The 25,009-nt window shown below is 48.9% G+C and overlaps 1 protein-coding gene across 2 annotated transcripts in view; it reads right to left on the minus strand.

The window, feature by feature from the left end:
* The window catches only part of GALNT14 (polypeptide N-acetylgalactosaminyltransferase 14), a 235,662-nt gene that overhangs the window by 28,657 nt on the left and 181,996 nt on the right, over positions 1–25,009 (minus strand). For both annotated transcript variants that reach the window (XM_007971039.3, XM_038006749.2), the window contains exons 4-9: positions 19,273–19,340; positions 16,798–16,863; positions 16,505–16,626; positions 7,190–7,277; positions 6,270–6,354; positions 3,545–3,648 (exon numbers count right to left, since the gene is read on the minus strand). In XM_007971039.3, the coding sequence (XP_007969230.1) occupies positions 3,545–3,648; positions 6,270–6,354; positions 7,190–7,277; positions 16,505–16,626; positions 16,798–16,863; positions 19,273–19,340 (533 nt within the window). The remainder of the gene's footprint in view (positions 1–3,544; positions 3,649–6,269; positions 6,355–7,189; positions 7,278–16,504; positions 16,627–16,797; positions 16,864–19,272; positions 19,341–25,009) is intronic.

The following is a 25,009-nucleotide window of genomic DNA, read 5'->3' on the forward strand; positions in this document are numbered from 1 at the left end:
CTGAGGTCAGGGCATGTGAGTGTGTGAGACACGGCTTTCACATGGCCACGGCAGCCAATCCATCAGTGGCTGCTTCTAACTCATGAAAACCAAGATGGGGTAGGGTATGGGCAACATGCTATTGAGTAGGTCACAGTCACTCTGGCCAGAACCTGTCCCAATCATCTCATGCATCTTTGTGCTGTGAAATAAAGACAACACGACATACGCAAACATGTCTAGAACACACAGAAATTCTATTACTTAGAAAGGAAAGAGGTCTCTACCAGCTGCTATTGTGTTTAAAGGGAATCCTTAAACATGTCTCTGTAGGGTTCCATTTAATCCAGTGAAACTTGTTTTAAATGGAGCCTCATATATATTGCCCTTCCCATCTTGAAGCCCTTTCCCATTCAGTCTCTGGCTTTTTGAACCCACATTTAGTGAGCAGTTTCTACCATTGCTGGCTCAAGAATGAGAAGTTAGGTGGATGATCTTGCCTGTAAGGAGCCCCAGGTTTGGTAGAAGACTGGGCGGCAGGCACAGACGAAGAAAGAGACAAACACATACAAGGGCTCTGTGCAGTGACGGAGAAGAGAACCCGGTGCTGAAGGGTGCACAGTGAGGGAGAGGGTGGGCCAGAGGTAGGGCAGGGAAAGCTTCCTGGTTCTAGAGGAGGTGGCCCCAGGGCTGAGTCCTGCAGAAGGTCAGCTTCCGCAGCAGAGTGAGTTTGGTAGAAAAGGGAAGCTAGGCCTAATAGCGGGTTGGGCTCACTCTGGGAAGGGTGGGAGGTTCTGTTGGTACCTCTGGGCCTAAGGCTGAGGCAGGAGCAGGCTGATGAGGCTGGAGAGGCAGGCGAGGCCATGGGAGGGAGGGATCCAGCTGAGGAGTGTGGGTGTCCCCTTAGCACAAGAGGGAGCCACTGAGAATGCCAGGCAGGAAGGAGCGGGGAGGTTTACATTTCAAAACAAGCACTTTGGCTGGGGTGTGAGAGCTCAGATTCCATAGTACAATAGAGATGAAGGACCACTGGGGAGAGTATTGGGGCAGATGGAGAGAAAGCGATGGATGTGAGTGATGCTGAGGGCAGCTGATCTGTAGGACTTGGTGACTTGGTGGGTAGGAGGCCCATCCTGCCACCCTCTGGAGCCGGGACTCCTTTCTTCACCCCTTAGTGAGTGCCACCTCCCCTTCGCAGCTGGAGTATCACTCGCACACCCCATCCAAATCCCTGATCTTCACGGAGACCCTCTTTCAAATTCCTCCTTCACGTACTCAGGTGCCTTGTTAACCCCACCTGCAGATGTAACACTGTCCACGTGATACAGCCACCACTGGAAAAGCACTGCATTTTCTGGCATATAAAATGCCAAAAACAAAATCCAGAAATGGCTTTCAAAGTGCTGTTAGCTGGCTATAACATAATGGAACGTTGGGGTGGGGAAAAACGAAGTGTTTCCTGTGATAGCTGTTGGCAGTGCTTTTTTTGTGGTTTAAAAATTTTGTGATGGATTGTAAATGTCTCCCCCACACCTCCCCGCACCCTTTCCAACTTCTCTATTCCAATCAGCCCTTGTTGATGCCAAAAGAGTCGGAAGCCAGCTAGATGAGATTGCTACTTGATTTGAGCAGATGTGTGTTAACATTGCTACAAGGAAAGGTATTGCTACCGATACCAAAATGGACCAGACTGTGCCATCCTTGAAATTCATGCTGCCTGAATCCAAATAGAACTTTCATGTGGAAGAAGAATCATACTCACTTTGTGCAGTTCAAGAGGGCAGAACAAGCCCCGACAGACAGAAGATGGGGTAGCTGGGCTTTGACTTAGAAGAATTCTCTAATAGTTCAACAAAACATTTATCTACAACAGAATATGCCAAACTGTGAAGTGGTGAATGCATCATAATAAGAAGCATTTCAGCAGAGATTGGATGGCTGCTGTCTATAAGAAATGCTGTAGAGAAGATTCATCTGATGGCTGAGAGAAAGGCTGGAACAAATCACTAACTATAAGAAATACCGAGGTCGTCAAGACATAAAAGTGGGCTCCGCCCCATAAGACAGAAATCCCTGCCCCACTGAGAACACCAAAGGTTCACCAGCTCCAAGTTCTCCTGGGCTGGTGCAGGCAGACCCAGCCTCGAACCCCACACCAACGGCACCCCATCACATTCCAGAAGGCCTTCGTGGGCTGGGTCCCAGGGAAGGGATTCGATTTTGTGCGGGTGTTGGGCTGTTTTTCTGTTTTGTTTGCTGGGCATCCAGTCTGGACCCTGTATGGCAGGAGACTGACTTTTCTGATGCATTTTGCTACACTGCCCAGTTTGGGAGAACAGATGCTGTGGGTCAGGCCAGAAGCCATAAATTTCCAGGAAATAACTCTCAGTGACTGAGGGGGAAAGCCATAAAACACCCTGGAGGCAGAAACAGGAGAAAACAATGGCAGCAGACAATGCATGGATTACTGCTAACTGTTGGGATGTGCCCCATGGATCATTCTCTTGGCCTGCACCCCTGCTCAGAGAGCCTGTGCCAGACATGTGCCGCAGTGCCCAGACAGGGGAAGGTCCCGACACTTTGGGATGCTTCCTTTTACTCTACCATGATGTGTTCATTCAACAAATAGTTACAGAGGGCCTCCTACCTGGCAGCCACTATGCTAAACACTGGAGACAGCCAGGAACAAAATGGACCCCAACCCCTGCCCTCCTGCAGCTTCTATCCTAGTGATCTCCTAGGTCTCACCTGCTGGAGGGAACTGACATGTATTATGCCTGCATGGTGTCAAGATTTTACACACTTACTTCAATGGCTTTTAACAACCCCAAGAAGTAGAGGTAGTATCCTGAAGTAACACCTTTAATACCAAGGGAAATGAGGTATTAAGTATCACTAGCTAGATGGAATGGGTCTTTCTGACTGTGCTGTTTCTCCTGTGGCTGCAAGCCTCAGCTCTATACCACCATGACCGGACTCAATCATCTGTTTGTACAGTTTTGGCTCCTGTAACCCAGCCCCCTTTCTCACCCCTTCCTCTCCCACTATAAGATAAGGGCGAAATATCCCCAGACCCTCCTTATTATCCAAAACTGAGTGCTGCAATCAAAGAAGCCAACAGACTTTAATGGATGTTAATGGATATCACTGTTGTTCCTGTTCCTCATTCTTTCTCCTCAAGCTCCTTCCAACTCCAAATTTTCAAGTGTATCACTCCTAGCTCAAGCCGGTACTTGACCCCTCACACATGGTGTTCTTCCTTGGTCTTCCTGGCTGTTGCATCTCAGCTTTCCCCTAACAGTCTGTCAGAGCATGTTTCCCGGTCCTCAACATCCATGCAGCCCCATGGAGAGATTCCCTTGTTATCAACGCCTTCCAACAACTATTCCTTTGGCACCCTACTGGCTTTACCCCAAAAGAGTAACTCACCATCTCCCAAGACCTCATCCCAAGCACGTGTGACTCTCTGACAGTTTGGTGCTGGATCCAAAACCACAGAGGTCCCCGCCCCAGCCCCCAGGGTGTATAGAACAGCATAGGTCAGGATGCAGAGGCAGGGACTCACCAAAGTTCTCCCCACCCCAGATGTCCATGTCCATATCATATTTCCCCAGGTAATCAAACCAAGCTTTGTCGATCACGAAGAGCCCTCCAGCTATGATAGGAGTCCTGTGCATTTGGGAGAAAAAGAGAGGGGATCAGTTCTAGCGAGGGGATCACTCTCAAACTCTTCAGCCCCTTGAGTCTGAAATACCCATTTCCCATTTGGGGAAAGAAGACCCCACTGGGGGAAGAAAACTCTCATTTCCTTCCCATTTCTGTTCCTCTCGAGAAGGGCCAGTACATTTTCCAGTTACCTAAAATGAGAACAAGCTCCAGGGTTTTTCCCTGTGATTATCAATCTCCTGACCTTGCAGCCCGGCAAATTCACTCATTAGCATACCTCCCATGGGGACACAGGGCTCACTCTGGACCCCAGCTATTCCGATGACCCAGGGAGCTTCCCCCAGCCTCTTCCACAGGATCTGCACAGCAGGGCTCTCTTGGGAGCTCTGTTACTGGGAGAAGGGACAGTGGGCTACCGACCATGCAGAGGAGAAGGGCTGAGGCAGCACTTGGTAGCAGCACATCTGCTTCCTGAAACTGGACTCTCTCTCCTTTTCTTTCCTCTTTATGCCTCTGTTATGGGTTGAATTCCTTCTTAAAAAGATATGCTGGAGTCCTAACTCCCAGTCTCTTAGAATGTGACTGTAATTGGAGACAAGGTCTTTACAGAGGTAATCAAGTTAAAATGAGGTGATGAGCCCAATATAACTGGTGTCCTTATATAAAGGGGAAATTTGGACTCAGAGACAGACACACAGAAGGAAGAGGATGTGAAGAGATACAGGGAAGACACGGCCATCTATTGGCCAAGGAGAGAGGCTTAGAACAGCCCTCAGAAGGAAGCAACCCTGTGGACACCTGATCTCAGAGCTCTCCTCCAGAACTGTGGGACGATGCATTTCAGGTGTTTAAGGGAGCCCCGTGTGTGGTATGCTGTTACAGCAGCCCTAGCAAACTCACACACCCTCATATTTTTTTTCCTTTTCTTGGCCCCAGTTGCCAACCTTCCCTGGAGAGATGCCAGAGAAATGCCTGAAAAGGGGCTACCAAGGAAGGCAGGAGGGGAACAGATTCCAAGCTAATAATCAGTGGTGGGATAGGTGGGCAAGCCCTCAAAGACCTGGCCCCCATTCAGTGGATCCAGAGGGTGAAGGGAGTTTTCTTCCATATCAAACAAGGAATTGATGGACAGCTGGTCAGAAGCCCAGGTCTCCTGATGCTGCCACATCCTGCTGTTCCTTGAGAACTGACTTCATCCTGGGAACCAAGTGATGAGCAGAGCTGTCCCACAAGAAGAGAACCTGTCCTGAGAACGACACCCCTGGGACAGAGGCAGCAAAACCCCATGGGAGTTGCACAGCATCACCTTGACCCTTTGCTCTTCCCGCGCCCACACCATGCACTGCCCCTGGTGAGGAGTTGATAAGAGCTGTGTGATGCTCAGCATAAGAAGAAGCTCCTCGTCCCTCTCCCTTTAGAAATGAAGGACTTTATCCCCGGTGCCATCTGGCTCCAATCTCCCTCTTGGTATCTGTCCAAATAGAGAAGCCTGGAGGAGCAAGGGGGGGCCGTCAGGTAGATGAGACCAAGGTCCTGCCCCACAGTAGAATTCTCAGAGTCCCCACTCCCATCTGGAAGGTCACCATTCATATTCCCATTTTTGGCTCTTGCTAGTCCCTTTGTCCTCAATTTGACTTAAGCCAATGCACCGAAACTGATTAAATATTTGCTATGTGCCAACACCAGAGACACAGAGATGCCTTTGGTTAGTCCTGGGCATCCCTAATCTGGACTGAGAAATCCAGTGGCCTCTGTTTCTATCCATGCACTTCTTATTCTCCTGCTGCTCCGCCTGAGGCAGGTTTGTTTTAGCTTAAGTATTCCCAAGAGGCCTGGGACGGGTTTACTGTCCAGTAGGTAGGACACCAAGACCATCACTCTTGATGCTGAGACCACAGGCTCCCCTGTGTGGTGGCCACTTGCTGAGACCACAGGCTCCCCTGTGTGGTGGCCACTTGCTGAGACCACAGGTTCCCCTGTGTAGTGGCCAATTGCTCTATTCTATCTCAAGTCCTCAGCTGGCCCCTGGGCCCCATGCAAAGTCCTAGCCACCCTATGCTGTGGGTCACAGTGGGGCCTGGAAAAGAGAATGTGGGTCAGGACAAAGCCATCCACAGCCCGGCAAAGCTTCCAGAGTTCAAGCCACTGCCATGTTCCTGCAGAGAACAGGGCAGCTGTGCTTATGAACACGTCACAGTGGCCTTCATATTGCCCTCCACTTATAGCAGCGGCTGACTCAACCTTCCTGGGCTGAATCCTGACATCCAAGACCCTGGGACTTTGCTCCTGGCCCTAAAGGACCATCTTTCCCCTCATTAGAGGCCCAATGGGACCACTCAACCAATGTTGGGCTCCGACATTAGCAGGAGGCACAAGGACATCACGGCATGTGTGAAAGTGGGCAGCACACCTCAGCACCAGCCTCTGCCGGCCCCCATCCCCTTAGTGAGAAGTCCCCAAGAGGATAGAAACCTCCTAAAATAAAGGCAAAAGTGGAGATAGCCTGGCAAAGGGCTCCCTTTGTCTGCTTGATGCTTTGACATCTGATATTGGGCACCTCCCTACACTCGACAGGATTCAGTGGCGATGGTCCATCCACCCCTGCACAGACCCTTCCCACTTACCTGATGGGCTCTGTGGGGTCCAGGCGCCGAGCCTTCTGCTCTGGGGAGAGCTGCTCCCACTGGAAGTGGAGGCTCCAGTCAAACCCTACAACACAGCACCAACCCACTTGTTTTGGTCTCTCAAAAGCACTTGCTCATTCTGCACCTTCTCCAGAAGGTCATGAATGCACCCAGGCCCTGGAGAGGCAGGTCTCAAAGAGGCCGGTGCCTGGGATTACAGGTTTCCTTAGGCTGACCAGCAGCATGGCTGTCAAAGCTCCGTTCACAGTTTCCTGCTCTTCCTTTACCCACTACTGCCTCTCTGAGCCTTCCCTGCTGTGTAGGGTTAGAAATAAAGGGCAGAGGATAAAGAGCTAGGGGTGGGGCCCAAGGATGACAGGATGGATAGTCATGGAATGTGGGCCTCGGCACTGAGTCTCAGGAAGGTGTGAACAGGAGGCTGGCGAGAGGCTCCTAGCCTACCTGAGCCACCTAAAAGTCATTCTTGCAGTGGGGGCAACAGTGGGCCCTGTGTGGAGAGCTGGGGTGGGTCTCCCCAAACATGCTCCCCTCCCTAAGGTCCCTACTCCTGTTAACAGAATAATCACATGTCTCTAGGAGAGGGTGGTACTCGCTGCTGGCATCAGAACAATGCAGGCCGCGTGTAGCTGGGAAATCCTTGCTCCCATCACGTTCTTGGGCCCTGAGGTGAGTCCAGTCTTAGAGCTGGAGCTCTGGGTGCTGGGAGCATCTTGCCTACTCCCTAGCCCTTCCATCCACAGTCCTGGTGGTAAGGGCCAAGCTAAGGTAATTACAGTGCAGGTTGCAGGCTGAGCTTTCTCGACAAGCCACTAAGCTTTTCCTTTACTCTCCCCACTTAAAAGCAGTGACTGGGAGGAAAAGAAAATCCTTACTGGGGAGGAGGTGTCAGCCCGACTCACCCCCTCTGAGCTCCGAGGCAGACTCGATGTAGGTGAAGGTGTCCAGGTTAATGATATCGATCACAGGGCACACCACCCGCGTGTAGTCCTGTAAGACAACAGACCCGCACTCAGCTTATAGAGAGGAGCCCAGCTGGGAGTCAGGGAGCTTGGGATGGCCTCGGGAGGGTAGTGCCAGAGGTGAGTTTTGTGGCCTTCATAGAGTCCTTTCATCTCTGGATCTTAATTTTTCCATCTATAAAAGGGAGTACTGGGCACTGGGACCTTTCCAGTTCTGATGCCTAAAATGCTAAGACGTTTTCCTTGACCACTGGGACCTCCCTGCCACAGTGGCCATCTAAGAAAGGTGGACATGATGGAGGCTGGCTGGGGAGTACTGCACACCCAGAAAGGGGAAATCGAGAAGAAGGGGGTCCAGAAGGCCTTCACCATGAGTGGGGCTCTAGGAGGCAGAGGACATAGTCAGGTGGTAATACGGTTTGGATCTGCGTCCCCAGTCAAATCTCATGTTAAACTGCAGTCCCCAGTGTTGGACATGGGGCCTGGTGGGAGGTGACTGGATCATGGGGGTGGATTTCTCATGAACGGTTTAGCACCATCCTCTTGGTGCTGTTCTGGTGATAGAGAGTATGTTCTTCTTGTGAGATCTGGTTGTTTAGAAGTGTGTGGCACCTCCCCACTCATTTGCTCTGTTGATCCTGCTCTGGCCATGTGACCAGCCTGTTCCCCTTCCCCTTCTGCCACAACTGTAAGTTTCCTGAGGTCTCCCCCAAAGCTGAACAGATGCCAGCATCATGCTTCCTATACAGCTTGTGGAACCATGAGCCAATTAAACCTCATTTCTTTTATAAATTACCCCAGTCTCTGGTATTTCTTTATAGCAATGTGAGAATGGACTAATACAGCTGGGAAGGTGACCCCAAGACTGCAGCCCCAAGAAGCAAAACCGTACACCCATGGTGCTTCATTCTAGGCCTGTGGTTCATGGATAAGTTGATGAATAGCATCTCCCAGAGTCCTAGTTTTAATTGTCCCCTGCAGATGAATAGTCACAAATTTGTACCCGGCCCCGACTTTCCTCTTAGCTTCCAGACTCAGATACAATATGCCATTGGCCACCTCCATGTGAATTTCACTCACCCTTCAAAGGTTGGATTCATTGTCTTCTCCCCAAACATGCTCCCTTCCTTAAGTTCCCCTATTTCTGTTAACAGAATCATCACCTGTCTCCCCTCCCCACAGCACTAAATGAAGAAACTTCACCCAGCCCATCAACCAGACCAAATCCTGCTGGTTCTAACTCCAAAACTGCTCTTTGAGTTCAGCCTGCTTCTCCTCCATCCGCTCAAGCCTGGAGTACTACAGTGGACTCCTAAACCCAACCCCACTCTATCTCCTGCTCTTCCCCTTTTATTCCACCTATGGCTGCCAAAGTTGTCTTTCCGATTTGCAATTCTGACTCTGCCACTCAGCTGCTAAAAACTTTAACTGCCTCTAAGATAAGTACAAACTCCTTAGCACAGCATCCCAGACCATCAAGAACAGGCCTGTCTCTAGCTTTCCAGCCTCATTACTTGCTACGTCCCTCAGGCCACCCCATCTATAGCATCAAAATCATATAGTGGGAAACATTTTCAAAATGTGCAAGTCTAAGTCACCAGCTTCTTGGAGCCATCAAGCCACTGTATATGTATTTTTCAAAATTCTCATTTCTGGGTGAGTAGCCCTGTACCCGATGTGCAGTGAGGAAAACTCCCCACATTGCTCAGAGAGGTGTCAACGAGCTGTGAACACCGAAACTTTTGGACAGCTAAATGGGAATCAGACAGCCCATCAAAACCAGCAGGTCGCCGGGAACCAGGCAGGACTGCTTTTCCAATCCTCTGCACCAACAACCCTTTGGCCAGCACAGGCAGGAACCTCTGTTTCTGCTTGAAGCCATTTAATTTCCTGGTTCAATTTTTCCGCCAAATGAGGTTGTCTTCTTATTTTAAACTCTAGATTCACTGAGTGCCTGATTTTAAGTTCACAGACTTAATCTGGCCCTCAGCCTCCCACATGTGACTCATTCTGACAGTAACAAGGTGCCTCTGAAAACCAATTGGCCCACATGGAAAGAAATGCTCATTTTCAATGCATTACTTCTACCTCTGGGATGTCACAGATGGTTCATTCACAGTCAGCACTGCACCTGCCCAGCTGCCACAGTTCCTCTGGGGCTCTTGGGCCACTGTCATTGTGTGTCTGTGGATATGTCCACAGGATCCATATGGATACACACTGCAGGCACACACACCACCATCCACACAAATACCTGGACATGCACACACAAATACACACACAATTGTTCCTTGAATTCTGAAATGACCTCAGAAATTCAGAGATATCTTCTGTATGTCTGCCAAAGTCTTGATTTTGCCTTCGCTTTGAGCTTTGGGGCCTCTGCAGCTGTACTAGGTCCTTCTGTGACTCTTATGCAGTAAAGAATTAACCATGCCCAAAGATACGTTTGGCCCTTACCCAGCTCCTGGCAGGTAACCTGTAACCCCTTGGAATGTCCTGCCTAGAAGAGTGTCTTTGTTTACTCAGGGCTGTGGGTTACACCAGATAATCTATGCTAACAATGTGGTTTATAGTGAAGACCTTGGTACCAAGTCAACTTGACCTCTGGAAAGGCATGGAGACCATGAGGTAGTCAGCCATGTCTATTTACTGACCCCCAATAAAAACGCTGGATAATGAGGCTTGGGGGAGCTTTCCCCTTTGGCAATATTCTGTGATGTTGCCTCACAACCTTGCTAGGAGAAGTAAGTGGTATCTGTACAACCTACTGGGAAAGGACAACTGGAAGCTTGTGCCTGGACTCTTCCTGTGCACCTTTACCCATTGCTAGTTTTAATCTGTATCCTTTCACTGTAGTTAAGCCATAACCATGATTCTAACAGTTTTGCTGAGTCCTCAGTCCTTGTAGCAAATTATTAAACCTGAGGGTAGTCTTGGGGACCCCCAGATTGCAATCCTGTTTTGCTTTGACTTAAAAAAAAAATCTTTCCTCAGTATTTAAAAACTGCAACGGAAAATAAAATGCTGGTTGCTTACTTTGGTCACAGACTTCCCCAGAAGCCATGCATGGGCTCTGCCTCCAGGGCTGCAACAGGCTCTGGTGCACTCGTCCTATAAGCTCTGAGGGTTTCTGTCCTTCTATTATTCTTGTCATAGCTCAGTTGTGGCATCTGCTTGGCTGAGAGTCTTGGAGGCCAGATAGGTACTGAGGGATATTTGGGGCTAAGTACACATAAAGCTATGACCTTGAATAGGCCTGCAAGAGGCTTTATAAATGAGTCACCAAAGCCAGGACACGACCTCTCTGAGTGCCCTGGGAGGTCAGTACCTGCTCCGCTTTTGTATGCCTCAGCCCTGGCCCAAAGCCTGGTGGGCAGCAGGTGTTCAATCTGTGCTGGCTAAAAGAGGGCATCTATTAGCTCCCTCTAAGGACGCTGCCAGCAAGCAGGTGGGTCAATCACAGCTGAACAAGATGGCTTCTCCTCCTGTAGGCTGGGTGATGGAGGGACTCTCAATTAAAGCACCGAGGCACACTGAGCTCTCTGTGTGCATGCCCCAGCAGGATGTATCTTTAAAGCAAGGTCCATGCTTAGGCTCAAGCAGGCAGCTGGTGGAACCCTCGCAGATCCTGGACCACACTCCCTCCTCTCCCCTCCTCCAAGCAAATTCAAGCCCCTACTCTCCACCCGACTCCTATCCAACCCTCACCAGGAGCGACTACAAGAGGCTGAATGCATCAGCCCATGGCCATCTATCACCCCTGCCATCAGGCCTCTCATTTCTCCACTGAGTCATGTAATTAAAACCATATTGTGAATGGGCAATCCAAAAGCTCCTAGAGACGTCCACTCTTGTGATCAACCAGCACTCCCGAGGACCTACTGTGGTTTAGGAATCGTGGCAGGTACGAGGATGGGTAAGACCTCACAGTCTAGGGAAGGTGAGGACATGTGAGTAGATGGTTCTGATGTGGGTATAGACACACAGCGTGGGGGCCTCTAAACTGGCCTGAAGGGAGGGCCGGGGAACACAGGGAGGAGTCCTCAAGGAGGTGACATTGTGGGGCAAAGACAAGGACACCTGGGTTGACAGGACCCCTGGGTTCCCATTCTGATTCTGCCATCTAGAATATGTGTGACCTTAAGTAAATCAGCCAGCTCTGGGGACTCTTTTTCTTCATCTATAAAAGAAAGACAAACTATTATTTGCAAAACTATCCTGCCTCTCTAACTGGGCTTTTGTGAGGAAACAAGAGAGAAAGGCATGTGAGAAGGCTTTGAAGAATGTGTAAGCTATGATTTATATAAATTTACCAAATGCTTTGCAGAGATTGGAGTTTCTTAAAATCTTTTTTTCCTACTAAAGAATTATGTGGATAAGGAGAGTGAAAAAAAAATAAGCTTATGTTTAAAAAAAACCCCAACTTGGTACTTGTTTCAAGTATCATCATGTAATTGAAAGGAAAAGAAGGAAAATTGGGGAGGTTTTCAATGTGGAAAACACCAGCTGAGGACAGCGGATGACAGCTGAAGCCCAGCCTCTTTCTTATCTCTTTCTATTTTTGAAAATCCCAAACTCCAATTACAGCTTAAAATTTCCACTTCCACTCACAGGATCAAATCATGTCCTACTCTGAGACAAGACACATCCAAAGACACCAGGAAACACAGGCTGACGCATGCCCCCCCTCCCTGTCCCCAAAGGGCTGGCCCAGAGGAACTGTTCCAGGTCATTAAAAGAGTCAGAGTCTTAGCAAAAACCTCTGCGGTCCACAAGGCCTCTGCAGACCTGGGAGGGTGAGAGCTGGACCATGGCTCCTGGGTTTGTCTCTTCGCTAATCTCTTTGCTACAAAAGCTTTAGCTCAGATGGGGGTGAGGACCCCAGGAGCTTAGCTTAGGAGGAGAAGGAGCGTTGGCAGCAGGCAGACATCGCTCACATTCTGAAAGGAAGAAATGAAGGCTTTGCCTGACCAGCAGGTAAGGCTGGCCATGGATGTAGAAAGGATAGCACTTTTCAGAGAGGGTTTCTGAGATGAATGTGGGGCCACTGGGACAGAAAGGGCTTCACAGGTTCATTCACTGCCCAAGGAAAGCAAGGCTCCCTTAACACATTCCGCAGGGACAAAATCAGCCTGGGGATCCCTGCAGGTTAAGCATCAAATTACCATATGAGCCAGCAGCAATTCACATAGGCACCCCAAATAATTGAAAACAGGAACCCAAACGAAACCTTGTACATAAATATTTATAACAGCGCTATTCACAAAAGTGAAAAGGTGGAAACAACCCAGGTGTTCATCAATGGATGGACGGATAAACAAAATGTGGCATACACAGGCTATGGAATATTATTAGCCATGAAAATGAATGCCAATACATGCATTCGTACTTGAAACAGTATGTCAATATCCATACAACACGGATAAAACCCAAAGACACGCTAAGTGAAAGGAACCAGGATCAAAAGGCCACATGTTGTGTGATTCCATTTATATGAAATGTGCACAACTGGCAAATCCATTGAGACAGAGAGCGGATTAGCAGTGACCAGGAGCAGGGGGAAGAGGAGAATGAGGAGTGAGTGACTGCCAATGGGTATGAGGTTTCCTTTTGGAGTAATAAAAACTTTTCCTTTTGGGGTGGTGAAAACTTTTAAAATTAAATAGTGGTGAAGATTACACAACCCTGTGAATATATTAAAATCATTGAATTGCCCACTTTCAAAACGTTAAAATGGTAACTTTCATTATATGTATTTTACAACACAACACACAAAACGCGCACACATGTGCACATGCACACGCACACACATACACACATGCACATTCATATGAAATCAGTTTGGGGGCAGTGGCCATGGGGACTGAGTCCACTGCTATGACGGCTGCACCCAGAGAGGCCTGGGCACAGCTCTGGGCAGAGAGCTCCTGGGTTCAGGTCTGAGTCTTTACCATGACCTCACCTAGCAGCCCCCAACATCCAAGGAGACCTGGGGTCCCAAGAACTTCAGTTCCAGGGTACATGGCCAGCAAACTGAGAGGGGAAGGGGTCTGGTCAGAGGCAGAGGTCCTGAGGGGTGAACAGCCTGAGGACAGACAGAAGTGCCAAGGGTGCACTGCACCATGCCCTGGACCTCAGCCCCTCATTTTCTTCTCAGAGGTGAACTTCTTGACTGCAAGTGTACACTACAACACATCTGCCATTTTCTTGGCAAGGAGCAAGCTGCCTTAGAAACATTGCTCGGAAAATGCTTATGTATAACATTAAGGGAAAAAAGCAGAATACAAAAATCATATAAATACAGTATTATAATAACTATTTTAAAAGACACTTTCTGCAAAGGCAAAAAGATCCCGAATGGAAATGTTAACAGTGGAAGTCTTTGCATGATAGAGTTTTGGTTAATTTGTCTTCATTCTACGATTCCATGTTTTCCAAAATGTCTGCAATGACCATGGGTTACTGTTGTAATGGAAAACGAGAGGTCGCAGCCTCCTCCATCCTCTGCCAAGGAGTTTTTCATTATACCGCAGTCCCTGAGTTTGAAATCCACTTTAAAAATATGACCTTAGTTTAAGTGAGGAATACCTTGTCTCTTTTGTGTAAAATCCCCTGTAAACAGACACACTATCTCCAACTCCCAGCAGTTTCTTCCCAGCTAAGCACTCCTAGACTTAGTTCTGATTCTGCAACCTTAACCTTTAGTTTTTGTTTACTATACTCCAGTTTCCTTTTAACTCCAGGCATGAAGGGCAGCAGGATGACATAGCTGGCCCTAGGGTAGTGTCAACAACTCACGGGCAGAAAGACTTTTTTGGGGAGGCAAAGGTTCCTGCTGGGGGGTAGAGTTCCTCTACTTCCATAAACAGGAGGTGCGCAAATGTTTTCCATATTTCTTCCTCACAAATAAATTCCTTCTTTTTTTTTCTTTTTTTTGAGATGGAGTCTTGCTCTGTCACCCAGGCTGGAGTGAAGTGGCACGATCTCGACTCACTGCAACCTCTGCCCCCCTGGTTCAAGTGATTCTCCTGCCTCAGCCTCCCGAGTAGCTGGGACTATAGGTGCCACACCACCACGCCCAGCTAACTTTTTATATTTTTAGTAGAGACAGGGTTTCAGCACGTTGGCCAGGATGGTCTCGATCTCCTGACCTTGTGATCTGCCCGCCTCGGCCTCCCAAAGTGCTGGGATTACAGTCATGAGTCACCGCACTGGCCGAATTTCCTTCTTTCTAGAGTTTTTGTGGTTGCTTCTACTTGCGGTCACTTAAACTGTGCTTCCCTTTACTGGAGGTCATTTGTGAACCAGTGTGGCACCAGTGCATAAGGAACCCAGCGGACTTTACTAAGCAGGGTATGGATTCCTTTACACAGCCCATTCCAACCCTTGGGACTCTGCTCAAAATAGGTGCTCAGGAAATGTCTGTTGATTCATTTATGGGTAGGAAGCAAGCTTGATTTTCTCCTCTTCCAACCATAACACCTCCCCATGGCATCTGGTTTTTTATTATCATTTCCGAACACTGAGCACCTACTCTATGACAGGCAGCGTGGCCACAAGGAGGCATTGGTGCCCCCATTGGATTTGTAAGCTATTAGGGGAGGCAAAGGACTAACCCAGAAGAGGAAATGGTGGGTCAAGGGAGCAATGACTGCCAGGAATGACCCTAGCTGGCCACGAAGTCAGAAAAGACTGCCTAGAGGAAGGGAGCCATGGACAAGGCCCCACAGAGCAAGGGGGTTTGTGGAGAGGAGGGGAAAGGCATCCAGGGACAGGAAGGGTTTGGACAGAGCTGGAGCAATGGGAATGTCGGGGCATGTCCAGGGACAAGGGGCTGTAGAAGAGAGCATAGAGGGAGGGGTGCATTTGGAAGGGACTTCAGTGCCAGGAGAGGCCCTTCAACAGGTATCTGTTCATGGCAACATTTCCCAATCGAGACCTCTTTGCCTAGGAGACATCAAAAAAGAGTAGGAAAGGAGATTTTTCTTTTTCCTCTTTTTTGTTTTTGAGACAGAGTTTCACTCTTGTCGCCCAGGCTGGAGTGCAATGGTGCAATCTCAGTGCAATCTCAGCTCACTGCAACGTCTGCCTCCTGGGTTCAAGTGATTCTGGAGAGGAGATTTTTCTAAACAACACTAAGTGGACGACGAGCCATCCCAATCTCAGAGAAAATGGTTACTGATGGGCCTTAACATCTAGGCCCATGTGACAGAACTTTGTAAACCCACTGAGGTTCTCTCTTTGGAATGAACAATGTTGGGAAGGATTTCCTTGTTTTCTTCTGAGCAGACGACATAGCTTATTCTTCAGTCCTCTTAACACTGTCATTATGCAGGTAGGAGTTTAGGAGCTACCATGAAGAGTGAGCAGGAAATAACCACAGCACAGGGAAGATGCTGTTGAGGCAACGCCAGGGATCTGGTGCTGGTGGTACCAACCAGAAAACATCAGACCTAGTGATGTAATTGCCCTGTTTCCTCTTCAGTGAAGTGGGTATATTCAAAATACCTGACCTCCTACTTCACAGAATGGCTATAGGAGTCAATAACTCAGGAAGAGGAACGTACAGTACAAATGCTAGTCATTGAATTGATACTGCCATCTGCAATTGCCACACATTCTGTAGTCAGTAGGGAAGTGGATAGACTTCAGGGAATATAAAATAATAAGAAAAATTAAATTTCCTTTCACTTTTTGGGGAGTAACTGAGACACTGGAGGAATGAAGCATCCAGAATTGTAGAGTAATTTAAGGGCAAACAGGGGCAAGGAAGTCAGGTCTCTTAGCATCTAGCCTGCCTGCTTGGTGTAGCCTTTGGGTGAGGGTAGAAATAAGACAGAGGCCCCAGGAATTAGGGGATGAACCCTGGTTAGGTTTGCTGCCTCCTTTCTATAAAAGACGCCCATAAGGGTTCCCACTCTGGAACCTTCTGCTCTCCGGTAGAACCAGTTCTGGGCAGTTCATTCCTGCCCAAGAAACTGCATACGTTATGTCCCAGCTGTCCCAAGTGCAAGCCTGCTCTGGGTGACAGTCCCAGTCACAACACATCCCGGTCCTTGCTCCACCACTGATGCTGTGTGACCTCACACAGGCTGCTCTACCTCAGTTCCTTCATCCATAAAATCAGGACTGCGATCTGTTCTGCCCACCTCCCAGAAGAACTGGGGGTGCATATGTGAAGTAATGAGCTTGAGAGAGAGCCTGGAGAAAGCTGGGGCATAAGGCCCAGCCCTGCTCCTCAGCCTCACTCACCTCTTTGACCCTGTGCAACAGAGGCTGGAGCCAGTCCCTGTTCACCTCACAGTGGCTGTCGAGGAAAGTCAGAGTGGTGCCCTGGGCAATGTCAGCGCCCCGAATCCGGGACCGGACCAGACCTGCAGTCAGGAACAAATGACGAAGTGGGTGCCACTGTCACTCCATTGTCCAGCGAGACTAGGGAGAAGCCACCCAGCATTCCCCACTCACATCCCAACACACACACACCATCACACCTTCCACCCCCACACACTGACCCTGGAGGCTCCAGCACAGCAGCTCAGACCTACCTTGCCGTTCATTATTGCGCAAGCATTTCACCTTGGGCAACTTGATGAGCTGTTTACAGTCATCAGCTGCAAAGACAAAAGGTTAAGCCAATTGAGCGCCTGGGGATGGACCTACATGTTACAACTGTGTGCATTGCAGGTGAACCTGAAGGGTAGGTGAGGCAGCCCTGCCCACTGTCCCCTAACTGCAGAGCGCAGTTCTGACTCCAGGGTGTTTCCAGGCTGTGAGGGGCTGACAAGTCACTGCTGTCCTACAAGGTGGCCAGTCTAGGGCAAAGAGGCCTCAACTGGGCCACTTTGGAACAGGTCAGTACACAGTGGCACCTGTATACTTGCTTGAAAATGTTCCAGGTGGAAAATCCTGGCCTAGTCACCTGGGGACATTTCTCTTTTCTTTTTAGTGATTTTTCTCTTTAAACAATTTTTAATTTAATTTTTAAATCTTTAATTCTTATGGGCACATGGTACGTATATACACTTAAGGGGCACAGGAAATATTTTGACCCAGGCATGCAATGTGTAATAATCACATCATGGAGAATGGGGTATCCATCCCCTCAAGCATTTATCCTTGTTATTAATACAAACAATCTCATTTCTCTTTTTTCTTTTCAGATGGAGTTTCGCTCTGTCACCCAGGTTGGAGTTCAGTGGCACGATCTTGGCTCACGGCAACTTCCACCACCTGGGTTCAAGCGATTCTCCTGCCTCAGCCTCCCGAATAGCTGGGACCACAGGCATGCACCACCACCACGCCTGGCTAATTTATGTATTTTTAGTAAAGACAAGGTTTCACCATGTTACCCAGGTTGGTCCTGAACTCCTGACCTCAGATGATCCTCCCACCTTGGCCTCCCAAAGTGCTGGAATTACAGGCACGAGCCACTGCGCCTGTCCCCATTTTTCTTTTCTTATAGGCCATTCAAAGCAAAAGATTAGAGTCCTGGTCATTTTAGTAGGTCTGGTAAAAACTGCTGGAAGGCCAAGAATAGATGAGTTTCGACTTTCCTTTCAGCTCACAGACCTGCTTTTGGAAGGGTCCCACTCAGCATGCCTCCCATTACACAGACTGGTTCACCTCTCCACCATACAGGAAACCCCATCTGAGGCATCTGTCCCTGTCACTCCTTGGCCTGCCTGCTGCTCCTCACTCCTTTGGTTCACCAGCTCCCTGGCTCTGAACTCCATATCTTGGTTTTGCTTTATTAGTTTATTGACCTTGGCCTCCCTGCTTGGCTCTGAACTACACAGGCTTCTGGGCTAGGTACTGTTCTAAACACTTCAAACATGTTAACATATTTTTTTTCCTTACATAAACCATATATACTATGATTATCTCTGTTTTATAACAAGGAAACTGACGTGCACAAGGTTGATTATTTGCCTAAGGCACATAGCTAGTGAGTGATTTACAGGTCTAGGATTTGAACCTAGGCAGTCTGGCTCCAGAGTCCATGCTGTATTCTGCTTGCAAGTGAATCCAGCAGCACTCTCTTCTCTTGCCTCAGTGCCAGGCTACCCCTCGGCAGGGCCAGTGTCTGCCCACCTCCAAGCTCTTCCTCATTAGGGAAGGGAGAGCAGATCCTCACGTTCCAGAACTCAGAATCTTGATCTCATTGCTCTGGGCCTCGTGTACAGCCCACTTCCGCATCACCTCCAGAGGTTCCGAGGCTGCACCAATGGGTGTGGGTTTTCAGCCTTCATACAGCAGACCCCAGTGTGGGGGTGGCTCCCCATGCCCATCTCCCAGCCTCACAGCTGGTGTGGGTGGGCTCCACTCTGCTCGGACTCGGAGCTGTCCACAGTGGTCACTCCATTTCCCTCAGTTCATCACCAGGAAGAGGATGTTCTGCTTGGTTATGACTGACTGCACAGAACTGTACCCAGGCTCCTGGGAGGATGGCTTTCACGGGAGGTGTTGGCACTACCAGTACATTAATTCTGACAATGCTTCGACTATGATTGTACCTTTCAAATTTGATGCACAGTGTCTGGAAAGACACCCATGTTTTTCTTGGGGAGAGTGGATTTGCTGTGAATTTGAATGGGACCCAGGTTCTTTGACAGGATAACTGGAGGACACAAGGTAGGCAATGGTGATGAGCAAGTGTGCCGAAAGGTTGGAAGGCAGCCCTCACTGTGTCATGGCCAGGTGACAGGATGTCCCACGGCAGCAGGGGGAGGGGGGTAGTCGCAAAGACAGGGCCCACCCAGACCTCCCAGGGAGTGATAGGAAGAGGGCCTTAGCTCAGACTGCAGATTATTGCAGAGAACCCAAGAAACTGCTTTTTTGGATATAAAGCTTCTCTCCTTCTGAGCCTAGCCACGGACACTCAAAGACTTCCATACCTATTTCAAACCTGGGCTTTTCCGCATTCCCAGAAAACCAGTGGACTCACCTCTGCCTGTTACAGAGTGGCTGTTACCAGGGAACAGACATTGGTGTTTAAAGAGCAAGTGAGCGACAAGACTTACGGTCATTGCTGAAGTCATCCACTAATATGATTTCCCGGATCAGATGCATAGGGGTGCGGTTTAATACACTGCAAGATGGAAAGAGAAAAAAAATCATTGTGACTTCTAGTGGTGAAATATATGTAATTAATCTGAGTTTTAATAAACACCATTGCATTTGAGGAATGAAAAATCAGAGCACCAAAGGGCTTGTCCAGTCATATTGCTTATCTGTGAGCCAGCAGGAATGTAATGCTGCCTTCACCATCTTAATGAATACCTCCACCACCCGCAAAGCCATCCAGACAGAAGCCCAGGAGTTAACCTCGGCAACCCTCCTACTCCCTGAAACCCCACAGCAAATCAGTAAAGACTGGCTGGTTTGACTGGAAAATGTCACTCAAATCACTTTCACTTCTTATAGCTCTACCCTGATTTAACCTATTCTGTCTGGTTTATAGCCTCAACTTGTTCCAGCCTCTCCCAGGCCATCTTGCTCGTGGTCTCCAGAGTGAACTTTCTTTTTTTTTTTTTTTTTTTTTTTTTTTTTTTTTTTTTTTTGAGACGGAGTCTCGCTCTGTCACCCAGGCTGGAGTGCAGTGGCCGGATCTCAGCTCACTGCAAGCTCCGCCTCCCGGGTTCACGCCATTCTCCTGCCTCAGCCTCCTGAGTAGCTGGGACTACAGGCGCCCGCCACCTCGCTCGGCTAGTTTTTTGTATTTTTTAGTAGAGACGGGGTTTCACCATGTTAACCAGGATGGTCTCGATCTCCTGACCTCGTGATCCGCCCATCTCGGCCTCCCAAAGTGCTGGGATTACAGGCTTGAGCCACCGCGCCCGGCCCAGAGTGAACTTTCTGACGCGGAGCTTTGATTGTGTGATTCTCCTCACCAATGCAAATAAATAAACTGACAACCCCCCAGGGGCTCCTCACTATTGACATCCCAAATCCTCAGCACGTTCCTAAGGCCTTTGCCATCGGAAGCTGGCCCACCTTTTCGCACCTCCCATGCTCAGTGCCGCTGTCTGAAGCTGTCCTGCTCATTCATAACTGAGAGCCTCTCTCCTGCTGCTGCTGCCGCCGCCGCTGCTGGAAATGCCCCTGTGCTGCCCACAAGGACCAGTTTGAATGTCACTTCCTCCCTAACAGCTTTCCAAGCCACTTAGTGAGAATTAATTGCTTCCTCCTCTGAGATCTCCTAGCAGTTTGTATCTGATCCTACGGCTTTTTTCACTTCCCAGCCCTGCAGTTTGGTTTTGTACCTCGCCTGCCTGTAGTCCCCTCTGGAGGGAAATATCCCAGGGTAAGACCCTTGACCTATTGCTCTCTTTATTGCCAGAGTCCAGCATAGCACCTTGGTCCATAACTATTCCCTTGAGGGATATTTACTGAACACCTACTATGTGCTCAGCACTGGGCATATGATGATTCTACCCTCCAGAAGCTTGTGGTGTAGCAGCTACTTACTGCAAGCTGTGTAATCTTGGGCAAGTTACTTTACTGCTCTGTGTAGCAAAGGATCCCATCTAGAAAACAGGGATAATAATAGGAGAGTACTTATTTCACAGTGCAGTTGAGCAAATTAAAGGAGAAAGTGTATAAAAAGCATTTAGCATGATATTTGGCACTTAGTGATAACAAATGGTTGCAATTGTTCGTTATCACTTAATTTGGTGCATCATTAATGATTTTTGGATCTAACTGACTCACTTACCCCTCCTGTGCTGTGGATCTCTACCCAGGGGCAAGGTTAACTCTGGATCTTAGGCCTGACTGAGATGACTGGATCCTGTTTCTCCTGAACACCCCAAACCACGTGACTTCTCAGAAACATGCATGGGCCACACCAGCCACCACGGGATTCCCAGAGCCGCATGTATGTTGGAGAGGGGCTTCAGAATGGATGCAGGTGGAGGCGCTGTGTGCAGCCCTCCTCCCAGGAGGGCCCTTCTGAGCCCTCATTGGAGTGCACCACCCCTTCTATGCAGGATGCAGACTCTCCGGGGAAGAGAACTTAGCCTGGAGCTCCCATATTTATGAAGCCTTGGTTCTCACCATGGCAACTAGTATCAGGTGGAGAGAGGAACCCCAACACAAAGTCCTGAGCCCACTGTCTCTGTCTTCCGGAGCTCGGGGTCGGGGAGAGGAAAGAAAGGCTGCAGCCTCTGCCAGAGGATGATGGAAGGGGACTGTTCACTATGATCGTCCCAAAGAAAACACATACAAACAACAACCAGCCCTCTAATCAGGGAGGGAGGAAAGAGACAGCGGAAAACTTGCTGGAAGAATAACTCCTAATGAGGTTTGATTACGGCTGTAGATTCTGCATTCGATTCCGCTAAATCCCTGCCAGCTCTTTGAAATTCAAGAGTTCTCTTCTGAGAACATCAAAAGGTAAATCGCGTGCGGCTCTGCACTGGTTGAACTGAGAGATGATTAGTGAATAAAAAATGTCCAGGGTTTAAAACAGAAAAGAAAAAAAAAAAAGAAATAGTCAGCAGTGAGTGCTAATTAGACCATTTCCTGGTAACACCTGGCTTGTTTTTGCTTCTCTAATCAGAACAGTTGGAGCGATGGTGGAGTCCCCTTAAACATGGCCTGAGGCTGGGAGGGCCTGAGGTGGGCATGTGCTCTGGGTGGTCAGAGGAGAAGGTCAAGTCCAGTCCAAGGGACCTGGCCTGGCCTAGGTGGTCCTCCAGGGCCCTCCCTCGTGCACACCCATTCTCATTCCCTCTACCCAGGGAGGGAATGGTTGCTCAGGTCTCCCCCACTTGCTCTCACCACTGCCTCTACAGCAAAGCAAATTCATTCTTTCGTCCAGGCCCAGCACAGGATAGCTCTTCTCAGCCTCACTCCCACTCCAGCTGCCTTCCCCACACCCTTCCTTACTCTGCCTCAGCATGGGAATAAGTGCTCTCCTCACTCTGCCTGGAATTGTTCTAGAACAGTCTTCTACATGCAGCTCATCTCTCTGCCAGAGGGCAGGTACACAGGCGGCTTCTACACCTGCTGCGCCCTAACTATGGGCCCTCAAGGAGCCCCCAGAGGCCGCAGGGCAGCGTGGGCAGTGTGGGCTCAGCGGCCAGGTGGGCTGCACCACCCACTAACTGTGCAATCCTGAACCAGATAGATGCTGGTTCGCTCCCGGCCTTCATTTCCTCCTGTAATTACATTTTCCTTGTAAAAGCAGGCGATATTAATACTTGACCTACTTCACAGGCTTTTGTGCGTGTGAAATGAGGAAATGTATTTGAAATTGCTTTGTGAACTCCACGGTGCTCTATGCAGGCAGGTTTTATCAAACGCTCCATAAATATCAGTAGAATGAAGACCCAAGCCCGGCTGACAGTTGAGTTTAGTCATTCTAGAGTGCGACTAACTTGGGTTCAAGTACTGTTTCTTTGTATCCACCATTCGCTAGCAGGGAGAGCTTCAGTAAGTACTGAACCTTCAGCACTATAATTTCCTCAGCTGTGTGAAAAGAGCTCACCATGCCTGGCACACAGCAGCTGCTCTCTGAATGGGGGTATTGATATTAATAATATTGAGACTAATAATAGCAATATGCATAACTTTCCCAAGTGGGATCCTGGAGCCAGCAGCATCACCGTCACCTAGATACTTGTTAGAAATGCAAATTCTTGGGCCCCACTCTAGGCTTACTGGGTTAGACTTTTTTGTTTTTTTGAAATGAAGTTTCACTGTTGTTGTCAAGACTGCAATGGCACAATCTCGGCTCACTGCAATCTCTGCCTCCCAGGTTCAAGTGATTCTCCTGCCTCAGCCTCCTGAGTAGCTTGGATGACAGGCACCTGCCACCACGCCCAGCTAATGTTTTGTATTTTTTCAGTAGAGACGGGTTTTCACCATGTTGGCCAGGCTGGTCTTAACCTCCTGATGTCAGGTGATCTGCGCGCCTCAGCCTCCCAAAGTGTTGGGATTACAGACGTGAGCCCCCGCGCCCGGCCTGGGTTAGACTTTCTATAGATGGGGCCCAAGAAACTGTGTTTTAATAAGCCCTCCAGGAGCTTCTGATGCCTGCTCAAGCTTGAGAGCCACTGCATTAGAACTTGGCTGTCTGCCAGGGCTGGAGGCTCACAATGTACACCTGTTGTCACCGCTTAGGCTCACTATATGCCAGGCACTGCTCCAAGTCCTTTCCCTATCTGAAATTATTTGACCTTCTCCACAATAATGTCAGGTAATTATTAGCAGTCTCTGTTTTGTAGAAAAGGAAACTGAGGCAGAAAGACTAACTTGCTTACTTATGGTCACATAGCTGTTAGGGGCAGAGCCATGAAAATCTGTCCCCAGAGTCCAAATTCTTAAACACCTTAGTCGGAGAAATGGCTCCCCTAGATCTAGGATATTATAAAAAAGCAACAGTGAGAAGATTCAACACATGCCTCGGAGCCCCGATGGGAGGGGTGGCGGTAAAGGATGCCCCAAGAGGAAGGGGACAGCGCTGGGTCTCCCATAAACATGAGGACTCACTGCAGCAGGAGTCAACATAAACCACTCTTCAGGGCTTGTTTCCTCTCTAAGTGAGAATGTCCCCTAATGCATCAAAGTCATGCTTCTCTACTCCCATCCCGTCATCTGTGTACCCCACTGAGCTTCCACCTGCCTCTGAGTGCCCCACGTGAGCCTATCTAGTCCCCAGCTAACTCAAGAGCTTAGGGCACCAGAGGGTCCGGGCAGGGGGTTGCAAAGAGCCTGACAACAAAGCCTGTCCAGAATTCCAGAAAGTTAACAATGAAAGGTACCTTAGAGAAGATCCCTTTATTGAAGACCTCTGAGACAGGACATGCCCTTCAGTCAGTCCCCTCTCAGTGGCTAGTGATCCATTTGTGCAACAGGATAGGGAGTGAAAGGGAGGTATAGAATCTTAAGGCATGGAAGTTTCTAGAAGTAATCTTTCCTGCCTCCACCCCTAACATTCATTTCTGCCCTGCCTGCTTTTGATATAAGCTCCTGGTTGTCCACACATGGCTCTCAGGTCCCCGATTTGCTGTTTGTGTGTGTCACGCTTGGGTCTGAGCTGGAGGCTGGCTGACATCTGAAGTTCCTAAGAGGCAGGAAATGGGCTCTCTCAGCTAACTCATCTGGCACGTCATGAGTGTCTTCTGAAAAGTACAGGGCTGATGGGCCCCAAGAACCCTCCCAGAGTGCAGGGTTCCAGGGCCTCAGGGTAGCCCTCCGTCAGGCAGGCATACAGAGGAGCTAGGCTGTACCTCCAGGAAAGCCAGGAAACCTGAGGCCTGATGCCTCTGCTCTCACTATGTGCACCACCTGCCCCATAGGCTCAGGATGAGGCTCCAACTGGAGTGAGAAAAGGAAGGTGTTTTGCAGGCCACAAAGCTCAGGATATATTTAACATAGTAATCTTATTATTATTAAGTATCATTAATACCATATAGAGGTGGAGGAGTGGCAGGAAGAGGAGAAACATGTCTTAGAGTCTGAGCACAGCAGCTAAAATACCCTCGAGGACATAAACACTGTTAGGGAGGCCTGGGGGGCCTAGAAGCCCCCACATTACATACACTGTAATGCCCCCAAATGTCTGAGACATTCCCAAGAGGAAAGTTTACTGTGAGAAATGTGATAGAATTAGAAACATGAAAGATATTTTTATCATCATTTTCTGCAGATGTAGTTAATAACATGCCCCAGGGTCACACGGCTAGACAGTGGTAGGGTTTGGATTTGACTCCAGGTCTTCTGACTCCAAGTGTGGCACCCTTTTAAGTATCC

Source organism: Chlorocebus sabaeus, chromosome 14 (assembly GCF_047675955.1).
Source record: "Chlorocebus sabaeus isolate Y175 chromosome 14, mChlSab1.0.hap1, whole genome shotgun sequence".
NCBI lineage: Eukaryota > Metazoa > Chordata > Mammalia > Primates > Cercopithecidae > Chlorocebus > Chlorocebus sabaeus.